Below are 21,877 nucleotides of genomic sequence, written 5' to 3' on the forward strand. Positions count from 1 at the left end.
TGAATATTTGACTGTTGAAATCTATGAATACCTTTACTTAAAATAAGTTTTTAAGAGTAAATCCGCTGGAGGATGCCTTTAAACTGACTTCATATCCAGCATGATCTTTGCAGGCAGAAAATGAAGCAAAGGTTAGAAAGGAGCCCATGAGTTGTTTTGGTAAAATACAGTCATGGTTTCTTAAAGTGGAGATATCAAAGTAGATTATTGGCAGAAAAAAAAAAAAAAAAAAAATCAGGTTTTGAACAAAATTAAGTTTTCATCTAGAATTTCAGCCACAGCGACATGAGGTGGGTTTTAACAGACCGACACACATAGTGTGACCAATAAGCAGCCATTATGAGGACTCGCCTGTGTCATCATCGAACTCGGCTAGAACAGACTCCATGCCGTCCTCGCTGCTAACCGAGCGCTCCTGGGCTCTCATGGGCAGACTAGCCAGCCGTGCACCCAGAAACACTGGCTTTGAAGGCATTTTGTAGATTTTGGCTAGCAGCTGTTACCCAAAAAAGATCAGTGTTAAGCACAATTCTCTTTTAAAAAAAAAAAAAAGCATTCCAGAACTACTTTTTTCATTTAGAGTGAAGGTAAGGCATGTAAGAGTGAACTGAACCAACCGAAAACCTATGGTTTAAAACTACAATAGTGCTTGAAAGTTTGTGAACCCTTTAGAATTTTCTGTATTTCTGCATAAATATTATCAGATTTTCACACAAGTCCTAAAAGTCGATAAAGAGAACCCAGTTAAACAAATAAGACAAAAATGTGATACTTGGTCATTTATTTATTGAGGAAAATGATCCAATATTACATATCTGTGAGTGGCAAAAGTATGTGAACCTTTGCTTTCAGTATCTGGTGTGACCCCCTTGTGCAGCAATAATGCCGCTTTTCCACTACCAACGCGGCTGCGTTGGGCTGAGCCGTGCGGTGCTGAGTTGGGCTGAGTCGAGCTGAGCAGGGCTGTTGGAGTTGCGTTTCGACTACAACCGCGCTGAACCGTGCTGGCTGGAAGTGGGTGGACACTTTGGGTGGAGTTAGCGAAAGTGGGTGGACGTCAGGTGATGTCGTTATGCGGCACACACACATGCAAACTCCTCACCTTTCGGCGAAATTCGCCGTTTTGGTCCCAAAATAGGTCACTTGTGTGAATCGTGTAGATCCGAAGAGTTGTTTGTTTTTTTTTTTTTTTGGGGGGGGTAGGCAGGCTACAACGCTATTGTTGCCAAACATTTCACTTACAAGGTTACAGCCAATCAAGATAAACGGTTACTAACACGCTTCTTTTCCATTGGAGTTCTGATCAGCTGGTGCACAACCCACTGCTGGTTGCCAGTCCTCGCTTACGAATATTCCACAGATTCAGACCGCAAAGTCACCTTTTTATAGAGAGATCTGGCAACCTCATCTCACGACTGAATCTGAATACCAATGGAACAGTTTCCAGCGCGCTCGGGGGTGAATAACCATGGGCGGATCTACCGGGGTGGCATATGCCACTCTAAAAGAAAGCCTTGCCACCCCTGCTGCTACCCCAGTTGGCAGCGACGAATTCAAAGAAAAATTATGGCCAATTTGACATTTACGTGCGCGAATTTCCAATGTCCGACTGCGGCGAATGCAGCACGAGATAACGCCAGAGATTGGTTGTTTTGGAAAATTGAGAGGCGCGAAGCGAGGGAGCCAGGAGTCGCGAGGAAAGGAGACACGGGAGGAAAGGGGTAAAAGCTGATTAACTATCTATCAAAAAAATGAAATTATAATGAATGAACAGTGCTAGTATAGTTGCGATGCTGATTTTGAGAGGATAAAAATCAGGTTGGAGAAGGTTATTTAGCTAACTATACATGTAAGGCAAAAAAAAAAGTGTGTTTCCGGTAACCCGACCGATCGAGAATTTCCGCGTCGAAATTGCCGACCGTAAAGTTTTTATTACAAATTTCCCTCGATATTTTAGTGTAAGCAGCGTTAGTTTGTCATCATTTTTTTGTTTCAACGCATTCAAGTTGTGAAAGAAACGATAAAAAGTAAAATGTTTTGCCACTTCTATCAGCCCTCCTGGCTGTAATGCAAATTGCTTCCTCTTCAGTATACAAGTGCACTTCCATGGCAGGGAAAAACACTACATTTTGCCGCCTATGTAGTCCCCTATTTATACAAATAGGAGTCATTCAGGATTCAGCCATGTTTTTGCTCCGTGTTTTTGCTCGACCCAAGTTCTACAGTAGGCTAGGCGAGGCCGTCTGCTTTTAATGGAAGTAGCCTAGCCTAGGACGTTAAACCATATTTTCACGTTATTTCTTGATAAGGTGTTTTCACATTATCACATGAAAATATCATGAAATTACGTGTTATTACATGATAAATATATTGTAAAAACGTGATAACTCTGTTAATATCTTTTCACGTAATTACTTGAGTCTAAGCCAATTTTTTTTTTTGAGTGTGGCAGCAATACGCTTCCGCAGATCATAACTCGAACTCTTGCAATATTTTTTTTATTCGTTTAAAGATTTAAAACACTTATTTTATTATGATGTGTGGTATAAAGGATTCTGTGCCAAAATACTATTTTGTAAGATGTTTACTTGTGTTAATTTTTTCGAACAAAATAAAACAAATTAAGAAAAAAAAATTTCCTACCTACCGACCTTATTTTAGTATTTCATGTTACCTGAAACACACTTTTTTTTTTTTTTGGCCTAATGTTAGCTAGGTCTGACATTAGTTTTGTGTAAAGTCGGCCACAAAAGTTAATATTGATTCACCGTCTGTCAAGGAAAACATTGCTATTGGCTGAAGCTCATGATTCAAATATTGAGGATCTTAAACATGAGTTACATCAGACGAGGAGAGTACTAGACAGAAAAAAGGGGGAACAGGAGAGTCCTACCACTCTCATGGAGTTCACTGTTTTTGGACCCATACCAAGATGATGTTGTTGGTTTTTTTTGAGTTGTTCAGGTTGTGTAAAATAGCGGTTGTCTTGCCTGTGAGCAGTGCATCCTGTGAACGAAGTTTTTCATCTCTCAGGCTCATAAAGACTTATTTGCGGTTGACTATGACAGAAAAGAGACTATCAAGTTTGGCTGTACTCAGCATTGAATCAAAGCGCACAAAAGCATTAGATCTTGATAAATTTGTAAAGCGTTTTGCTGAGCAACATGGAAATCGCCGCATTCAGCTGTTGTAGGCATGACAAGTTCATGTTATGCTCACTGGTGAGCCTTTACAAAGCGTGAGGAAAAAAACTATAAAATGTGACACTGGTGTAAATGGTTTAAATCATGCTGAACTTGAAGCAGTGTTGTTATTGTTGTTTTTTAGTGTCTGTTCTTTTGCATATACAGTATAAAACTGTCCAGAAACGGTATAGACCTCATCCTAGAATGTGTTCTTCGTGAACAATAAAGGCATGAGATTAAGTTTATCTGTATGAGTTTGTAAATGGCAGTCTGTGCCCTTTTGTAGTGTGTACATACTATTTGTCGTCAAACTGTGATTAAATTCAGTATATACACATGTCTGTAATACGTTGCCACCCCTCAAAAATTCCTGCCCCCCTCTTGCCACCCCATAAATATTTTTCTAGATCCGCCCCTGATTTCACATAGGTGATGTCTTTAAGAAAATTGACAGACAGGGATTGGCCAGGTGTGTCCTCTGGGGTACGTCTGTTAGATAGCACAGGCAGTAATATATACCTTTTTGTAAATAGCCCACTGTGTTGTACACAGGGGTGAAAATTAACTTCACAAAATATCAAACTTTACCGGCCACTGACAAATAAATGGTACAATTTACCGGCCACTCAACAGTAACTTATTAAGACATGTTTATGGAAAGTTATTTTGTACTGTATTAAATTCAAGATGTCACTGGTTGCAATTTTTTTTGTAACGTAGACTACGAAATGTACTTTTGCGCGCGTGCCGTGTCCCCGTGCATCCTTCTCACCTTTTTCACCCCTGACCAGTTTGCATGCCTGGGCACAAACAGTGACATCAGTGAGCTTTTAAGCGGTAGTCTCACGACCCGAATACTAAACAATAAACATGGAGGACATGGTGTCGTTAGTGTTGCTGGTCTTGGTGCTGTGGCTTGTTGTCACCGACAACGCCAACAGATACTGGCAAGAGCGTATAGATGAGGCGAGGCGCATAAGGCTTCATAATTCTCGTAATTCGTAATTCTCCTTCTTCCGGGTTTACGGTGTTTACAGATCCCAGCGTGCTCGCGGGGCGTGTGTGGGCATGTGAGGACACTCCTCCTTACCAATCAGTGCACAGGGGAGTGTCTGCTCATGCCCCTAGCCTCACTCAGCTCGGTTTGGCTCGCTTCAGCCCCACTCCAAAACCGTGCGAGTTTTGGGGGCTGAGCAGGGCTGAAGCGAGCTGGGTCGTGCTGTTCTTAGATAGTCGAAACGCGAGCCGTGTCAGGCTGAAGTGAGCTGAAAAAGGGTAGTGGAAAAGGGCCATAACTGCAACTAAACGTTTCCGGTAACTGTTGATCAGTCCTGCACACCGGCTTGGAGGAATTTTAGCCCATTCCTCCGTACAGAACAGCTTCAACTCGGGGATGTTGGTGGGTTTCCTCACATGAACTGCTCGCTTCAGGTCCTTCCACAACATTTCGATTGGATTAAGGTCAGGACTTTGACTTGGCCATTCCAAAACATTAACTTTATTCTTCATTAACCATTCTTTGGTAGAACGACTTGTGTGCTTAGGGTCGTGGTCTTGCTGCATCACCCACCTTCTCTTGAGATTCAGTTCATGGACAGATGTCCTGACGTTTTCCTTTAGAATTAGCTGGTATAAGTCAGAATTCATTGTTTCAGCAATGATGGCAAGCCGTCCTGGCCCAGATGCAGCAAAATGGGCCCAAACCATGACACTACCACCACCATGTTTCACAGATGGGATAAGGTTCTTATGCTGGAATGCAGTGTTTTCTCCAAACATAACGCTTCTCATTTAAACCAAAAAGTTCTATTTTGGTCTCATCCGTCCACAAAACAACATTTTTCCAGTAGCCTTCTGGCTTGTCCACATGATCCTTAGCAAACTGCAGACGAGCAGCAATGTTCTTTTTGGAGAGCAGTGGCTTTCTCCTTGCAACCTTGCCATGCACACCACTGTTGTTCAGTGTTCTCCTGATGGTGGACTCATGAACATTAGCCAATGTGAGAGAGGCCTTCAGTTGCTTAGAAGTTGCCCTGGGGTCCTTTGTGACCTTGCTGACTATTACACCGAATATTATCCTTGCTCTTGGAATGATCTTTGTTGGTCAACCACTCCTGGGGAGGGTAAAAATGGTCTTGAATTTCCTCCATTTGTACACAATCTGTCTGACTGTGGATTGGTGGAGTCCAAACTCTTTAGAGATGGTTTTGTAACCTTTTCCAGCCTGATGAGCATCAACAACACTTTTTCTGAGGTCCTCAGAAATCTCCTTTGTTCATGCCATGATACACTTCCACAAACATGTGTTGTGAAGATCAGACTGTGATAGATCCCTGTTCTTTAAATAAAACAGGGTGCCCACTCACACCTGATTGTCATCCCATTGATTGAAAACACCTGACTCTAGTTTCACCTTCAAATTAACTGCTAATCCTAGAGGTTCACATACTTTTGCCACTCACAGATATGTAATATTGGATCATTTTCCTCAATAAATAAATGACCAAGTATAATATTTTTGTCTCATTTGTTTAACTGGGTTCTCTTTATCTACTTTTAGGACTTGTGTGAAAATCTGATGTTTTTTTAGGTCAATTTTTATGCAGAAATATAGAAAATTCTAAAGGGTTCACAAACTTTCAAGCACCACTGTATGACTGGAAATCAAATGGTTTGAAGCAGTTTCTAACCTGTATCTGTGATAAGATTACTAAATTAATTGTATAAATCATACATTATAGTCAACAATGTGAGCATCAAGCTGTGTTTTGTAGACACGGGGCCAGGTGGCGGTTGTGTGCAGCTATTAAATCAGATTATTACCTACCTGTGAGCACTTCCTCAGATAATCCAGGGCAGGAAGGCACAGGTCTGTAGAGCTGTATCCATTCGCATGAACACAATCTCCTATCTCCTTATAATCCACCTCTCCTGCAAATTAATTTGGTCAGAATGTTACACAAACCTATGTGGAGGTTTAGAACAACATGAGTTATGTTTCTATCCAAAAAGGTCAGCATCCAAATGCATGTTTCAGCTACTACTGTTATCCAAGAAATTCCGGACCCCTACAAGTGTGTCCAAGTACATAAAATAGTGCTACCAGCGATATGAAATACAATTTTCCATAGCATTTGCTCCACTACTATCCAGATTTAAACTTTTTGATCTGATCAAATTTTTTGTTGAACATGTTTTTAGTGTCAAATCTTTTACCCAATCTGAGGATTTCCTTCTTTTAAAATTACTGGCATCTCCTTTCAGGTTTTCATGTATGAAAATTCAATATGTGCATAAAAACAGATGGCTGAATACGAGACTAATGTAGCAAAGGCACCTTACCCAGGCCCTTTACAAACTTCATAAGGCACATGATGTAGTCAGTTGCTGCATTGGCAAAAACCTGAATGTTGTCCGTGTTAATAAAGGCCTCAAAGACGTCAAAAACGGGTGCATGGGATTTGCCTATAAATAAAACCAGTTTATTAGTAAAGGCACTGCATCTGCACTACATTAATGAAACTACAGTCAAGTACAATACATCATAGAGCATTCTTAGTAATCTGTAGGGTATTCTCACCAACTACACTCTGTGCACAATTATTAGGCAAGTGGGTACTCTGACCCTACCATTATTTCTATGTATATTTTCCAACCCCAAGCTATATACATCCATCCATGATCTGTAGCCACTTATCCTGTGCAGGGTTGCAGGCAAGCTGGAGCCTATCCCAGCTGACTATGGGCATGAGGTGGGGTACACCCTGGACAAGTCGCCAGGTCATCGCAGGGCAAACAACCATTCACACTCACATTTCACACCTACGGTCAATTTAGAGCCACCAAGTAGCCTAACCTGCATGTCTTTGGACAGACCACCTGGAGGAAACCCACGCAGACACAGGGAGAACACGCAAACTCCACACAAAAAGGGCCCCCCCCATCAGCCACTGGGCTTGAACTCAGAACCTTCTTGCTGTGAGGCAACAGTGCTAACCACTATACCACTGTGCCGCCAGCTATATACACTTGAACGCTAATTGGATTTAAATATTCTCAGATGGTATTTATTTGTGTAATGAGGGAGGGTGTGGCCTAAAGTCATTAACACCCTATATTAAGGTGTCCATAATTATTAGGCAACTTCTTTATCTCAGGCAAAATGGGCCAAAAAAAGATTTAACAGATACTGAAAAGACAAAAATTGTAAAATGCTTATCAGATCAGTGTTCTCCACTATCGTTAATGACTTGGCGGCCCGCCAAGTCATAACGGCTAGAAGAGCTATTACCGCCAACTCATAAATGCGCCGCCGAGCATTAATTTTTAGCCGCCCAGTCAAAAAAAAAAAGTTTACTTCAAAGTTAAAAAAAAAAAAAAACACGCCAATACAAACACCAAATACAACACCAAAGTAATTCTCTGATCACAGATCGTTGATGCGCTTTAGGCCAAGTTTACATTAGACCGTATCTGTCTCGTTTTCTTCGCGGATGCACTGTCCGTTTACATTAAAACGCCTGGAAACGCCGGGAAACGGGAATCCGCCAGCGTCCACGTATTCAATCCAGATCGTGTCTGGTCCGGTGCTGTGTAAACATTGAGAATACGCGGATACGCTGTGCTGAGCTCTAGCTGGCGTCGTCATTGGACAACGTCACTGTGACATCCACCTTCCTGATTCGCTGGCGTTGGTCATGTGACGCAACTACTGAAAAACGGCGCGGACTTCCGCCTTGTATCACCTTTCATTAAAGAGTATAAAAGTATGAAAATACTGCAAATACTGATGCAAATACTGCCCATTGTGTAGTTATGATGGTCTTTAGGCTTGCCATCCTTCCACTTGCAAGTGGTAAGTGACTTGCGCACAGCGGCTCAGTCCCGAATCACTGCTCGTGCACTACACTCGCGCGCTCTGTGAGCTGCGCAGGGCCGGAGTGCGCACCCTCCAGAGGGCACTCGCTGTTCAGGGCGGAGTGATTTGGAGCGCAGCCGCTGAGGAGGAAGCGATGAGCTGCACTGACACATTTCAATTTACGTGCCGAATTAGTCATGTGATTAGCGTATCCGTGTACTGGCGTTGCTGTGTGCACGTGAATCGTGTATTGGCGTTGCTGTGTGCATGCTAATCGTTTTTAAAAACGTTAATTTGATGATCTGCTGATACGGTCTAATGTAAACCCCACCTTACTTTACAATAGGTTCAACAGAGGCCCTTAACGCTTGCTCGCTCACTTGTCACTACGCATGTGTAGTGCAGCGACAGAGGAGTGCGTGTCAGTTAAGTGGCTCCGATTGCCTCAGACCTCCGAGAGGAGTACGGTGGAAAGAAAAGACACATACTGCACATCAAATGAAAGGTAATTTTGTGTAGAATTCAACTAAAAACAAAGATATTCTATTCAATAAACATTTCAGTAACGGAGTGACAAAATAAATGTAAAGTCGGCTTCCAGTGTCAGAAGATTTTGCACAAAAGCAGCTACTTGCGAAATAAACAACATGCAACTTAGATGCCAGGAAATGGCATCTGAGGGGTTTCTCATTTCAAAATTTTCTGGTGCAAGGGGGGACACCCCCTCGCGAACCCCCCGGCGACAGCCACTCAATACTACCGCCGAGCTATAACTTCAGGTAGTGGAGAACACTGCAGATGGATGCAGCACTCTTGAAATAGCTAAGCTATTGAAACATGACCCCAGAACAATCAAATGTTTTGTTGCAAAAAGTCAACAGGGTCGCAAAAAACGTGTGGAGAAAAGATGCAAATTAACCACAAAAGACTTGAGAAGGATTAAACATGAAGCTACCAGGAACCCATTATCCTCCAGTGCCACCATATTCCAGAACTGCAACCTACCTGGAGTATCCAGAAGGACAAGGTGTTCAGTGCTCAGAGACATGGCCAAGGTAAGGAAGGCTGAAACACAAACACCACTAAACAAGGCTCACAAGTTGAAACGTTAAGATCGGGCCAAGAAATATCTGAACACAGATTTTTCAAAGGTTTTATGGATGGATGAAATGAGAGTGACTCTTGATGGATCAGATGGATGGGCCCAAGGCTGGATGGGTACGCAGCACCACTTCGACTCAGACGCCAGCAAGGTGGAGGAGGGGTACTGGTATGGGCTGCTATTATTAGGGATGAGTTAGTTGGACCATTTCGGGTCGAAGATGGACTTGATCAACTCCCAAACCTACTGCCAGTTTCTAGAGGATGCATTCTTCAAGCAGTGGTACAGGAAGAAGTCTGCATCATTCAAGAAGGCCATGATTTTTATGCAGGACAATGCACCATCACATGCATCCAAGTACTCCACTGCTTGGCGAGCCAGCAAAGGCCTTAAAGACGGCCGAGTAATGACACGGACCCCTTCCTCACCTGACTTAAACCCTATTGAGAACTCGTGGGCCCTTCTTAAACGTGAGATTTACAGTCAGGGAAGACGATACACCACTCTGAACAGCATTTGGGAGGCCGTGGTTGCTGCTACACAAAAAGTTGATAGTCAACAAATCAAAAAACTAGCAGACTCCATGGATAGAAGGCTCACGGCAGTTACTGAAAAGAAAGGTGGCTATATTAGTCACTGAATATTTCTGAAATGCCTTTCTGTTAATTCTGAGTTGTTCATTTGTTACATTTATTCTAAAAATTAAAATAAAAACCAAGTGAGATGAGAAAATTTTACCTTTTCATTTAGTTATATAATAATTCTGCACACTAAATGTTGCCTAATAATCGTGCACACTTATATATTCCCCTGAGAAAGCCCAAACTCCCTCTTCTTTTGTTAAGCATTCGGGTTTTAGGTTTAACAACAATTTGGATTGACTTGAGAGCACTTTATTTGTTCAACAATAAAATTAATCCTCAGGAATACAACTTGCCTAATAATGTGCACACAGTGTAATGGAGTATTCTCAATGACCCACAGAGTATTCACACTAAATCCTACAGTATTCTCACTGACCTATAGTGTATTCTGAGTAAATCAGAGTATTTTCATTAACCCATAGAGTATTCTCATTGACCCATCGAGTATTCTCACTAATCACAGAGTACTCCGATTGACCCACAGTATTCTCAATAACCCACAGAGTACTGTCACTGACCCATAGAGTATTCTCCAATCAGATAGTCCTTCATGTCATTCTTGCTTCCATGCACAGTGCGCAGAGCACTGAAGAGCGGCCTCCAGCCTGACTGAATCTGAGGAGAGCACAGCTCCACCAGCTCCCCGATGGATGTGATCACCTTGGAGCCATAATGGTGAGAGAACAGAGTGTGTATGAATGATAAGGATATCTTTAAATCCGTTTGGAACAGGTCATGAATTCAGAGACTTGATAGTATGTACATGCACACGCACACAAAATATACGCTCACCGGCCACTTTATGAGGTACACCCATCCACCTGCCGCTTTATACAGTTATCTAAAATCAGCCAATCCCTTGACAGCAGCACAATGCATAAAATCATGCAGATATAATCATCAGAATGGGAAAAATTGTGATCTCAACATGTGACTTTCTTTCACTGTGGCATGGGCATTGGTTTGAGCATTTCAGAAACTGCTGATCTCCTGGGGTTTTCTCACACACAACAGTCTCTAGAGTTTATACAGAATGGTGCGAAAAACAAAAAACCTTGAATGAGCGACAGTTCTGTGAGTGGAAACAAACACCTTGTTGATAAGAGAGGTCAGAAGAAAACGGCCAGTGCAGAGTTTCCCAAAAGCGTCGTAGCACAAAGATCACTGTTAAATGGTAGACCGAGCAGCACAATGAACTCTCTCTCTCCTAGTTAAGATGCTCTTAGTGTTGAGGCTTTTGGGGAAACCCACCACAGATTGATTCGAGCTGCCAGGAAAGAAATAGTAACTCAATCACTTTTTACAAACTTGGTGAACAGAAAAGCATCTCAGCATGCAACAGCAGAAGACCACACTGGGTTCCACTCCTGCAGCCAAGAACAGGTTCCTATTAAAGTGGCCAGGGAGGGTATAATCAGCTGCTTCCTTTCTGGACTCCTATAAGTATGTAAACAGTATTTACAACAATCCATTGAAAATTAATGTAAAATTTAAGGCTCGCTCACAACCCGCCGTACGTGCTACTACCGGTACGAGCGGTCTACGGTAAAAAATTCGGCAAAACTGTGCTCGAGACTTGCGCGACACTTGCACGCGTTCAGCGCCGTAGAAGGTCGTAGACTGCCAGTGGAGACTTTTGGTCCTGCACATGCAAATTCTACAGGTCTTGTGAAAAATCAACAACACATGCAAAAAGAGTATGGGTCCCGTACGTAGTGTACGCCTGAACCGAGTCAGCAGCACGGCTAGTAGGGGCTTTTTGCGATGACCGTGAGACGCAGGAGTGACGCACAGTCATTGTACGAGTGACGTGCCTCAGAAGTACTACACAAGTACTCCACACTTGCTATTTGTGTGGCCCCCAAGACAGAAGTACACCTCACTTTCTACCCCATGTGTGGCGTGCACATGACCCGCATGTGACACGAGGGGCAAGACTCTGGGTATATATATATTGGGGAGGAACCAAGGAACTGATCATGTAACGTGTAGCATTGTAGAAGGGAAGATGGCTTTCGCCATACCGCCACAACGACTGAGGGAGTTGGACTCTTATCAGGGATCCCAAAACGTCCGCTATTTCACGGAATTCCGCTATTTTTCTAGCCAAAGTGGTGGTGGTTTTTTTTTTTTTTTAAATCTCTTGTATATCCGTTAAAAATATGTTTAAGTAAAATGACCAGCAGAATACGTTCCGATTTGGTTTGCTTGTTCAGCGATGTTTTTGTCAGCTTCGTTTGTTCTCATTAACATTCGGGAACACTCGGAAGTTAAATTGATGTAAATACCGCGAGACTGTACGCGATAGAACGAGAAAACAATATGGCTGCGCCCATTTGCTAGAAAATGTGTTTTAACTCCGTTCGTGCTTTTGTTTCTAATGCGTTGAACTTAATTCAATATGCAGGGCTGTGAAATTTCCGCGGATTCTGTCGCGAAAAATATCTTCACAAAACGTCTATTTTTGCATTAAATCATTGGGGGGGTCTAGTCGGTTTTAATCGCCTTGCACGAGACCGGCGGCTCAATACAGCCAGACTCGCGGAGTTTTATGCCAACTGAGCGGGGAACACGTCTTGACTGCGACTTGTGCATGACAGAGCTAAAAAAAAAAAAAAAATAGCTATTGCGTGACCTGGCACCGCGTACGTGAATTCTGTACTTACAGGGTGCAAGATCAGACATAGTTAAGATGCCATCAAAAAGGAAAGCTAAGGAGGTGTTTGAGAGAGATGCAAAGAGGGCTAGAAAAGAACACACAGACAAACTGAAGGAAAAGATGAAAAAGAACAAGTTTGCAAAACTGAAAGAGATGGTGTTAAAGAAAAGAAAATTAAAAGACTTTCATTAGATGCTGTTTGACAGACTATGAACATTTTGTAAATAGCTTTAATAGAGGAATGCAAATACTATAGAACTAATAACTAATAGCCTTACTGAAAGATGAATTGAAAGAAATAGCTGGGAGTGATGCAAAGAGGAATAGAAGGAGCCAGAAGGAAAAGATGTAAATAATATATTAGATAAGAAACATTAGTTTTTTTAAACTTTTGCTCTGTAGACAAGAGACATTGTGACAGATTCTTGGAAAAAGCCAGGACACAATACAAGAATTAAGTGTAATTTGGAAGACAACAGGTATCTCTCACTTAAATATTGAGCATGATTTTTCACAAAGTCATTTTGAAAGGCCTATCAAAGTTTTCTTTTATTAACATTTCTTTAAATTGTTATTTACACATTTTTTTACACTTTTATTTTGATTAAGAGATAAAATACATAGGCACTTATTAGATATTTCAAGGTATTTTACATGGATCTTTCATTTTAAAAGGGAAAACTGTTGATAGGTATTTTATATGGCAAAATGAAGACCAAGACTAGTCAAATATTTACTTGTTGAGATCAATTTTTTACTTGCAGGAAATGCTCAGAATACACCATATAATACCTAAAATGGCTTGGTGTCTGGGGCCCTGTGCCCCCCAGACCCCCCCCCCCTTTCCTTGGATTTCTTATTTACAATTTCACAGCCTTGAATATGTCGTGGAAAAAAGATATTGTCCATAAAAGAGACAGCGGAACAGTGTCCGGGTTAGAAGTATATTCTTCAAAGCTACATTTTCATCTAATTTTTATAGCTAAATAATTTTTTTGCCACTTATGTCATTGATTACAAAATATGGCATCAAATAGATACACATTATTGTTAAATTCTGTTGCTTTTCTATGTTAAATCTATGTAAAAAATGTGTTCTATAGCATCTTTAAATGTTAAAATCTCAACAGCTTCAGGGGGCTTGCAGCCCCCTTGACCCCTGCTGATAGTTTCTTACATTCCTCTATTTTTTTCAATTACTGCTGGGATCCCTGTCTTATAGGCAGATGATAGAAGCTGAGGAGCAGCACGAAGCGATATTGTTCTTCAGCCAAAAGATAGATGCAGAATGCTGCAGACACGCTGGTTTTATACCCACTCCTGGCTTGCGTCACACGCAAGTCGTGAGTGATGGTCACGTGCTAATCACGTGCATCACACATGCGGCCCGTGCTCCTAGCGCAGGAAACTGGTAAAATGCAAGTCACACGCACTCCACACTTACTGAACACGCAACGATCACGTGCGTCAGACATACGCTTTCCACGGGCTAACGGCGCAATTTTTCCCACGCCTCAAGGAAGTCAGGCGGGCAACCTGGACTTGACAAGTACTTTGCCCGTATTCCTCCCCCAAACTTTCCCCCGGATTCACTGTGACCCTGCGGCGCAGCTGCGAGCTACCAAACCCTGCGACCCGTGCATGTCCAAAACACTTACGGTGGGTTGAGAGTGTGGCATTATATCCTCTGTGTGTACACTACACAAATGAACCTCAACACAAGCGACAAAACAGCTTTTTTTTTGTGCCAAAGAACAGACTATTCCCCAAACTCACTGGGCCAGTTACTACTTGTAACACCCAGTTTCAAAATTGCACTTTTTGCTATTCACATGTAATTGAACTAATTTAAAAAATGTAAACTGTTATTTTACTTTCTTTTTATTTAATTTTATTCCCTCTTTTTTTTGCATATATTCCAAAACACAAATCACCTCATGCAGAAGACATTGAACGTTTATTTACCAAAGTCCCTGTATTGTCTTAGCATTGTAAAAGGGCTGATCATTTTTTTGATAATAAAAAGAATAAAGATCAGAACTTCCAAAGAGACTCACCGTGTCCGAAATTACTCACTATATAGAGTTCGCCATTGTGTAGTGCTGTCCGAATATATAGTGAGAATTATTACACCCTATTTTGTGCACTCAAAGTATCCTACAATGAAAAGTAGTGTACAACCGATGATCACTCACTAAACAATATATACACCATCATGCATTGCGGTCGTGCTGAAGGAAGGGAACAAAAAAAAGTGTGTTGGGGTGAATGGTTGAGGAAGAAACATTATAAATGGACATTCAAGTACAATTAAAAATACTAAGAGAATAGAAAATCTAAAATAGAATCAGACAGATAAAATACAAGAATAAAAGTTAAAGTGCAGAGCGAGGGATTAATCAAAAGCCACAAATTTGATTTAATAAAAGGCAGCGGGAAAGAAGAAAGTATTCGGCCTTGATTTAAAAGAACTGAAAGACGCAGCGGACACAAAGTACTTTGTACGAGGGTAAGTCAAAGTTCTAAGACAGATGTTATTTCAAAAGGAATTCAAAAAAAGGAATAAAAAGAAGGAATTCTCAGATGGAAACATCGCTTGCAGAAATGTTTAGACTTAAATGGAGGATATGTAGAGAAATAGCTTTGTTATTTTCATTTATAATACATGGGGCCAAATTACTCTATTCTGATTGGTCAATCAAGGAGGGCTTTTTTCCTTAACACGGGGCCATATTTCTGAAATGCTATTGGCTAGTTCGTTGCTTGGTTACGGTTACAAAAATTAGCAAATTTGGTCAACAAAATGGCCGAGTCTGCTGACTCAGCAATGCCGCGTTTCACTATATTTGACGAAGAAATGATAAACCAATTGAAAACTGCAAGCGAAAATGAAAATACCAAAAAAAGTACAAATTTTTGGCTTTCCGTGTTTAAGAAATGGGCCGCAGAAAGACAAACGACTCTAGTGGCATATGAATGCTGCGAGTTAGACAAGGTGCTATCGCAGTTTTTTTTGTGTCATGATGAAAGACGCTTTAGAAACTGATTCAAACGTGCAAGATAGTCTTGCACCCTTATTGGTTCAGAAAACGTGAATGACAAATGTTGTGAACTTGAATGGCTTCCGAAGTATGAATTTGGCCCTATACATTATAAACAAGTAATCGTATGGTTCCTCGTAAAATTAAGGATCAATTTTCCTCGTGATTTCAAAGTTTTGAAATTGCCCGAGAACTTCGAAATCACTCGTGAAATTAATCCTTAATTTTACTTGGCCCCATATGATTACCTATACTTAAAATAAAGATTATTTTAATTTGTCTTAGAACTTTTTGACTTACCCTCGTATTTATGAATGTGGGAAATACGCTCAGTATAATATGGATTTATTACAAAAATCCATGCATGTATTTATTATTTTGAAAACCCATCAGCCGACTGATCTGGCACATTTTAATTGTGCGACAGTAATGATGTAAATAACGGCGCGACGGAGTAGTGTCCGAAAGTTTTTTTTTTTCCATTTTATCAAGTTGTTCACTATATAGTCCTCTGTATAGTAATTCCCTATATAGTGAGTAGGGAGTAGTGAATGAGTGAGAGATTTCGGACAGAGCACAAGTTTGCCTCAGACAAAATTACACTGTAAATGTTAGCTGTAAGTGTGGGGGGGGAATACTCAATTTAGTCTGGAAAAACAAACATAAATGAAATGTCCAATAATAGTCACAGCTGAGAAACTGCTCAGGCATCAGTGAGGCATTCACCTGGTCCTGTACATCCTCATCACAGAGCTCCAGCTGCATGATGTGCTCAAAGGGACGGAAAAGTGCCTCGTTGAAGTGGAAGTGGGGAAGCTCAGCCCAGCTGCTCAGCACCTCCATCAGAACATCATGGATGAATGACACTGCCTTCTGGGATACGTGACGTTCTTTATGACACGCAGCCTGGAGAGGCAGAACAACAATCAGAGTCATGTTTCGTTTTTAAGAGGGTGAATTAGGCTTCTTTAATGCTTCTAATAATGTACATGTTGAAACGTACCATAAACATTACTGTGTAACTAAACTACTGTTGCCATGGTAAACTGTATGTATAAATAAATAAATAAATTGGCACACAAGACTAAAAGCCCTAATGAATCTCTACTGCTACCATTTGCTTTCTTTATACCTCCACCAGATGAGGGGCCACCACACTCCAGGCTCTCATCATGTGCAGAAGTGGCCGGCTCTTGTTCCGTACTATATGAAGCATGGCCTCACCCAGCCTGAAGAGGTGAAGAGCACTGCGCTTGTCTTGCGTTGACTTGGCCTCCCCTTTAATGACAAAGAAAATACAACCAAAATTGTTTGCTGTTCAACTGAGGTCGAAGGAAGGGGGGAAAAAAAAAATGGACTTAGAAAAAAAAATTTGTAATGGCACACCTGGCATGGCTAAAGAGTAGTCCCCAGTTTCTGTGACCGAGTTAAAAAGCTGGGATTGTGATGCTTTCCTCAGCTGGTGCAGGAAACCCACTAGACCCACCAGGTTAAGTTTATTCACTGCATCTTCAAACAGTCTTAAGATGTAAACAAGAGCAATATATTATAAACTCATACACTAGCATGAACTAGAAAAAAAACGTACATAAATCAGATGTAGTGAGCAATAAATATTTGTAAATGCCACTTTCATATTTCTATTAAAATACACATTGATCAGCCATAACATTAAAACCACTAACAAGTGAAATAAATAACATTGATTATATCATTACAATGATTCCCCCAAGTTTACTTTTTTTGGGGGGGGGGGGGGGGGGGGGGATCCTCAGAATTGGAGATCCTCAGAGATTTCTGAGGTCCTCAGAAATCTCCTTTGTTCGTGCCATGATACACTTCCACAGCCTGTGTTGTGAAGATCAGACTTTGATAGATGCCTGTTCTTTAAATAAAACAGGGTGTCCACTCACACCTGATTGTCATCCCATTGACTGAAAACACCTGACTAATTTCATCTTCAAATTAACTGCTAATTCTTGAGGTTCACATACTTTTGCCACTCACAGACATGTAATATTGGATCATTTTCCTTAATAAATAAATAACCAAGTATAATATTTTTGTCTCGGTTGTTTAACTCTTTATCTAGGTCTGTGAAGATTCCCAGTCATCCAGGTCATAGTAAACTGTGGGTGGTAAAAGAGAGCAACTGGACTTGCTTGAAGATTCTTGAAGACGTTTCACCTCTCATCCGAAAGGCTTCTTCAGTTCTGTCTGACTAATAGTGAGTATCAGGTATTTATCCTCTCATGGATGAAAAGCAATGTGTCGTTGAGTCATCCTGTTGGTGTGGGTCACTGGGGGCTGGGTGTGAACGGCCTAGAGAGTCATTGGGGTGATCAATGGATTGTTGGTTCTCTGTCCTCCTGCGAGTCACTGAAAACAGCTGGGTTTTGGTGTGCATTCAGTTGTCTGGGAAGTGTGCCAAGGACTGCATTGTAGGTGGCTGATAAATGATGTCTTAGACCACCACCTCTGTTCAGTGATGGCTGTTCCAGGTTGGCAAAAACGGCTTCTTTAACTCCTTGCTCATACCAACCATCCTCTCTGGCTAAAATGCGTACGTTGCAATCCTGAAATGAGTGTCCTTTGTTGTTAAGATGAAGACAGACAGCAGAGTCCTGGCCTGAGGAACTGGCTCTCCTGTGTTGAGCCATGCACCTGTGAAGCGGTTGTTTTGTTTCCCCAATATACGAGTCCGTGCATTCCTCACTGCACTGAATTGCATACACTACGTTGTCCTGTTTGTGTCTGGCTATCCTATCCTTAGGGTGGACCAGTTTCTGCTTCAGGGTGTTACTGAGTCTGAAATGTACCAGAGTGTTGTGTTTATAGAAGATCCTCCTGGGTTTCTCAGATAGACCAGAAATGTAGGGAATAACAATGTTCTTGCATTTGTTCCTGTTATCCTCCTTGTCCGTTATGTTCCTTTTTCTGCTCTTGAAGAAAGCCCAGTTGAGATACCCACAGTTCTGAAGTGCTTTCTTGATGTGATTCTGCTTCTTCTCTTTTCCCCTCTAACGTTGTAGGAATGTTCTGAGCCCTGTGTTGCAAGGTCCTAATGACCCCCAATTTGTGTTCCAGTGGGTGGTTAGAGTCGAAGAGTAGGTCCTGGTCTGTGTGTGTGGGTTTCTGATAGACCTTGATGCTAAGGCTTCTGTCTTGTCTAATGTGTACATCGCAATCCAAGAAGGCTAGATTATTCCCACTGACGTCTTGGCTTTCAGAAACAACAAACAATCTGACCAACGCAGAGGCAGAACAACTTAGACTAAAGATATCAGCTGCTCTGTCCAGTGCGAAAGCACCCCCCTCCAACCTCACCAGCCAAGAAAAGTGGGCTTTTATATTGTTTTAAAAAGAGACCGGAACATCACCATCTTTCCTGCTGACAAAGGGAGACGTACAGTGGTGCTAAACACAGTGGACTACCACTCAAAGATGACCAGTCTCCTCAGCGACATAACCACCTATGAAACCTTGAGGCGGGACCCCACCAGTTGTTACAAAAAGAAAGTTGTTAGCTGCCTGCAACAACTAGAAAAGGACCAAGCCATCAACCGATCTCTGTACTATAGATTGTATCCTGGGGAAGCCGTTCCTCTCATATACGGACTCCCCAAGATTCACAAGGAAGGAGCTCCACTCAGACCTATCAATCATCAGCAGTATAAACTCCGTCACCTACAACATTACCAAACACCTAGCCACCATCCTGGCTCCTCTTGTTGGAAACACGCCACATCACACACATCAAAAACTCCCAAGATTTTGCTACTAAAGTTGCAGACTTCAAACTAGACTCAGAAGAAACCATGGTTTCCTACGATGTCACTTCTCTATTCACCTGCATTCCCACCACAGAAGCAGTCGAATCTGTTAGAAAACGATTCCTTCAAGACAACACCTTACTGGATAGACCGAACCTCACCACGAACCAGATTTGCACCCTACTTGACCTCTGCCTGACCACCACCTATTTCCAGTTTAATGAAAGCTTCTACAGACAGAAGCATGGATGCGCCATGGGCTCACCGGTGTCCCCTATTGTGGCCAATCTATACATGGAGGAAGTGGAACATAAAGCTTTGACCACTTTTTCAGGAGTTGCTCCCAGCCACTGGTTCAGATATGTGGATGACACCTGGGGTGAATCAAAACCCATGAGGTGGAAGCCTTCTCTAAGCACATCAATGCAGTGGATATCAACATCAATTTCACCTGGGAGGACGTCAGTGGGAATAATCTAGCCTTCTTGGATTGCAATGTACACATTAGACAAGACAGAAGCCTTAGCATCGAGGTCTACCGGAAACCCACACACACAGACCAGGACCTACTCTTCGACTCACACCACCCACTGGAACACAAATTGGGGGTCATTAGGACCTTGCAACACAGGGCTCAGAACATTCCTACAAAGGTAGAGGGAAAAGAGAAGGAGCAGAATCACATCAAGAAAGCACTTCAGAACTGCGGGTATCTCAACTGGGCTTTCTTCAAGAGCAGAAAAAGGAACATAACGGACAAGGAGGATAACAGGAACAAACGCAAGAACATTGTCATCCCCTACATTTCTGGTCTATCTGAGAAACTCAGGAGGATCTTCTATAAAAACACAACATTCTGGTACATTTCAGACTCAGTAACACCCTGAAGCAGAAACTGGTCCACGCTAAGGATAGAATAGCCAGACACAAACAGAACAACGTAGTGTATGCAATTCAGTGCAGTGAAGAATGCACGGACTCATACTGGGGAAACAAAACAACCGCTTCACAGGCGCATGGCTCAACACAGGAGAGCCAGTTCCTCAGGCCAGGACTCTGCTGTCTATCTTCATCTTAACAACAAAGGACACTCATTTCAGGATTGCAACGTACGCATTTTAGCCAAAGAGGATCGTTGGTATGAGCGAGGAGGTCAACTTTTAAAATCTTAAAACAACTTATTAGTTTAGACTTAATTTTAAAAAAGGCCTAGTAACAAATCTAGCTAGTTTTTGATGTCTGTCTTATCTGTCCTGCACTCATCTCAGGTACTGGTTAAACAAGCTGAGAGAGAAGATTTGGTCAACTCATCAACCAATCACCAATCACCACCGTTTCCCCATCATCCAATCACGACTGTTTCCCTGTTTTTGAGCAGCCGCTCTTTCCGCATGGTCCTAGTGCCTGCATGCCTGTTTTTTTCTGACCTTAAAATGTGTGCATTTGGGTGGGTAAGAATTCCCCCCCAATATAATGGTAGGGGAAACATTGCATTACAATGGTACCAGCAAAGGGGTAGGCTATATTAGGCAGCAAGTGAATGGTCAGTTCTCGAAGTTGATGTGTTGGAAGCAGGAAAAATGGGCAAGCACAAGATCTGAGTGACTTTAACAAGGGCCAAATTATGATGGTTAGATGACTGGGTCAGAATAATCTCCCAAACAGCAGGACTTGTGGGTTGTTACAGGTATGCAGTGGTTAGTACCTACCAAAAATAATCCAAGGAAGGGCAACTGGTGAAACAGTGAATAGGGTCATGGTTCCTAAGGCTCATTGATGAGTATGAAGGCTAGGCTGTCTGGTCCAATCCCACAGAAGACCGACTGTAGCACAAATTGCTGAAAAAAGTTAACGGTGGTTATGATAGACAGGTGTCAGAACACCCAGTGCATTGTAGCTACGATCACATGGGGCTATGTAACTACAGACCAGAGTGCCCATGCTGTCCCCTGTCCACCACTGAAAGCATCTACAATGGGCATGTGAGCATGGAACAAGGAACATGACAGAGTTAAAGGTCTTGACTTGGCCTCCAAATTCCTCAGATCCCAATCCAACAAGACGACATTCATCACTATCCCCCACCACGAGCATTTTATGAAGCTCTCTTAACACTTACACCCTTATAAGCCCATTACTTTAATATTGACTCAGGATATCGTAAGTGCTATGGCACCTTCATAAAACACTACCCAGCATTTTTTCAGTAGTATGAGCACACAAAGTTTCATTGATGTAGCTTCTGTAGTTTCTGAGAAAACTTGTCCAGCTTGAAACAAATGGACGGACAGACAAACTCCACTCCTATATCCCCCTGCGCACTTCATGGCAGGGGATAATTAAGCATCTTGGGATGGCCTGGACAAAGAAGTCTGATCCATGTAGGCCCCACCTTGCAACTTACAGGACTTACTGTAAAAGATCTGCTACCAGATACACACCTTCAGAGGTCATACAGAGTCCATGCCTTGATGTGTCAGAGCGGTTTTGGTGGCACAAGGGGGACCTAACACAACATTAGGCAGGTTGTTTTAATGTTACGGCTGATCAGTGTAAATGTTGCCTGTAAACAAAATGGTAAGACAACACATGATGAGCCAATGATAGATGTGCTG

General features: G+C 42.0%; 1 protein-coding gene across 1 annotated transcript in view; it reads right to left on the reverse strand.

Moving 5' to 3' along the window:
- The window catches only part of arfgef3 (ARFGEF family member 3), a 93,100-nt gene that overhangs the window by 28,946 nt on the left and 42,277 nt on the right, over positions 1–21,877 (reverse strand). Inside the window, exons 20-26 of the mRNA XM_060924602.1 lie at positions 16,876–17,009; positions 16,622–16,767; positions 16,216–16,395; positions 10,308–10,449; positions 6,528–6,650; positions 6,013–6,116; positions 352–496 (exon numbers count right to left, since the gene is read on the reverse strand). Of these exons, the coding sequence (XP_060780585.1) occupies positions 352–496; positions 6,013–6,116; positions 6,528–6,650; positions 10,308–10,449; positions 16,216–16,395; positions 16,622–16,767; positions 16,876–17,009 (974 nt within the window). The remainder of the gene's footprint in view (positions 1–351; positions 497–6,012; positions 6,117–6,527; positions 6,651–10,307; positions 10,450–16,215; positions 16,396–16,621; positions 16,768–16,875; positions 17,010–21,877) is intronic.

Source organism: Neoarius graeffei, chromosome 7 (genome assembly GCF_027579695.1).
Source record: "Neoarius graeffei isolate fNeoGra1 chromosome 7, fNeoGra1.pri, whole genome shotgun sequence".
NCBI lineage: Eukaryota > Metazoa > Chordata > Actinopteri > Siluriformes > Ariidae > Neoarius > Neoarius graeffei.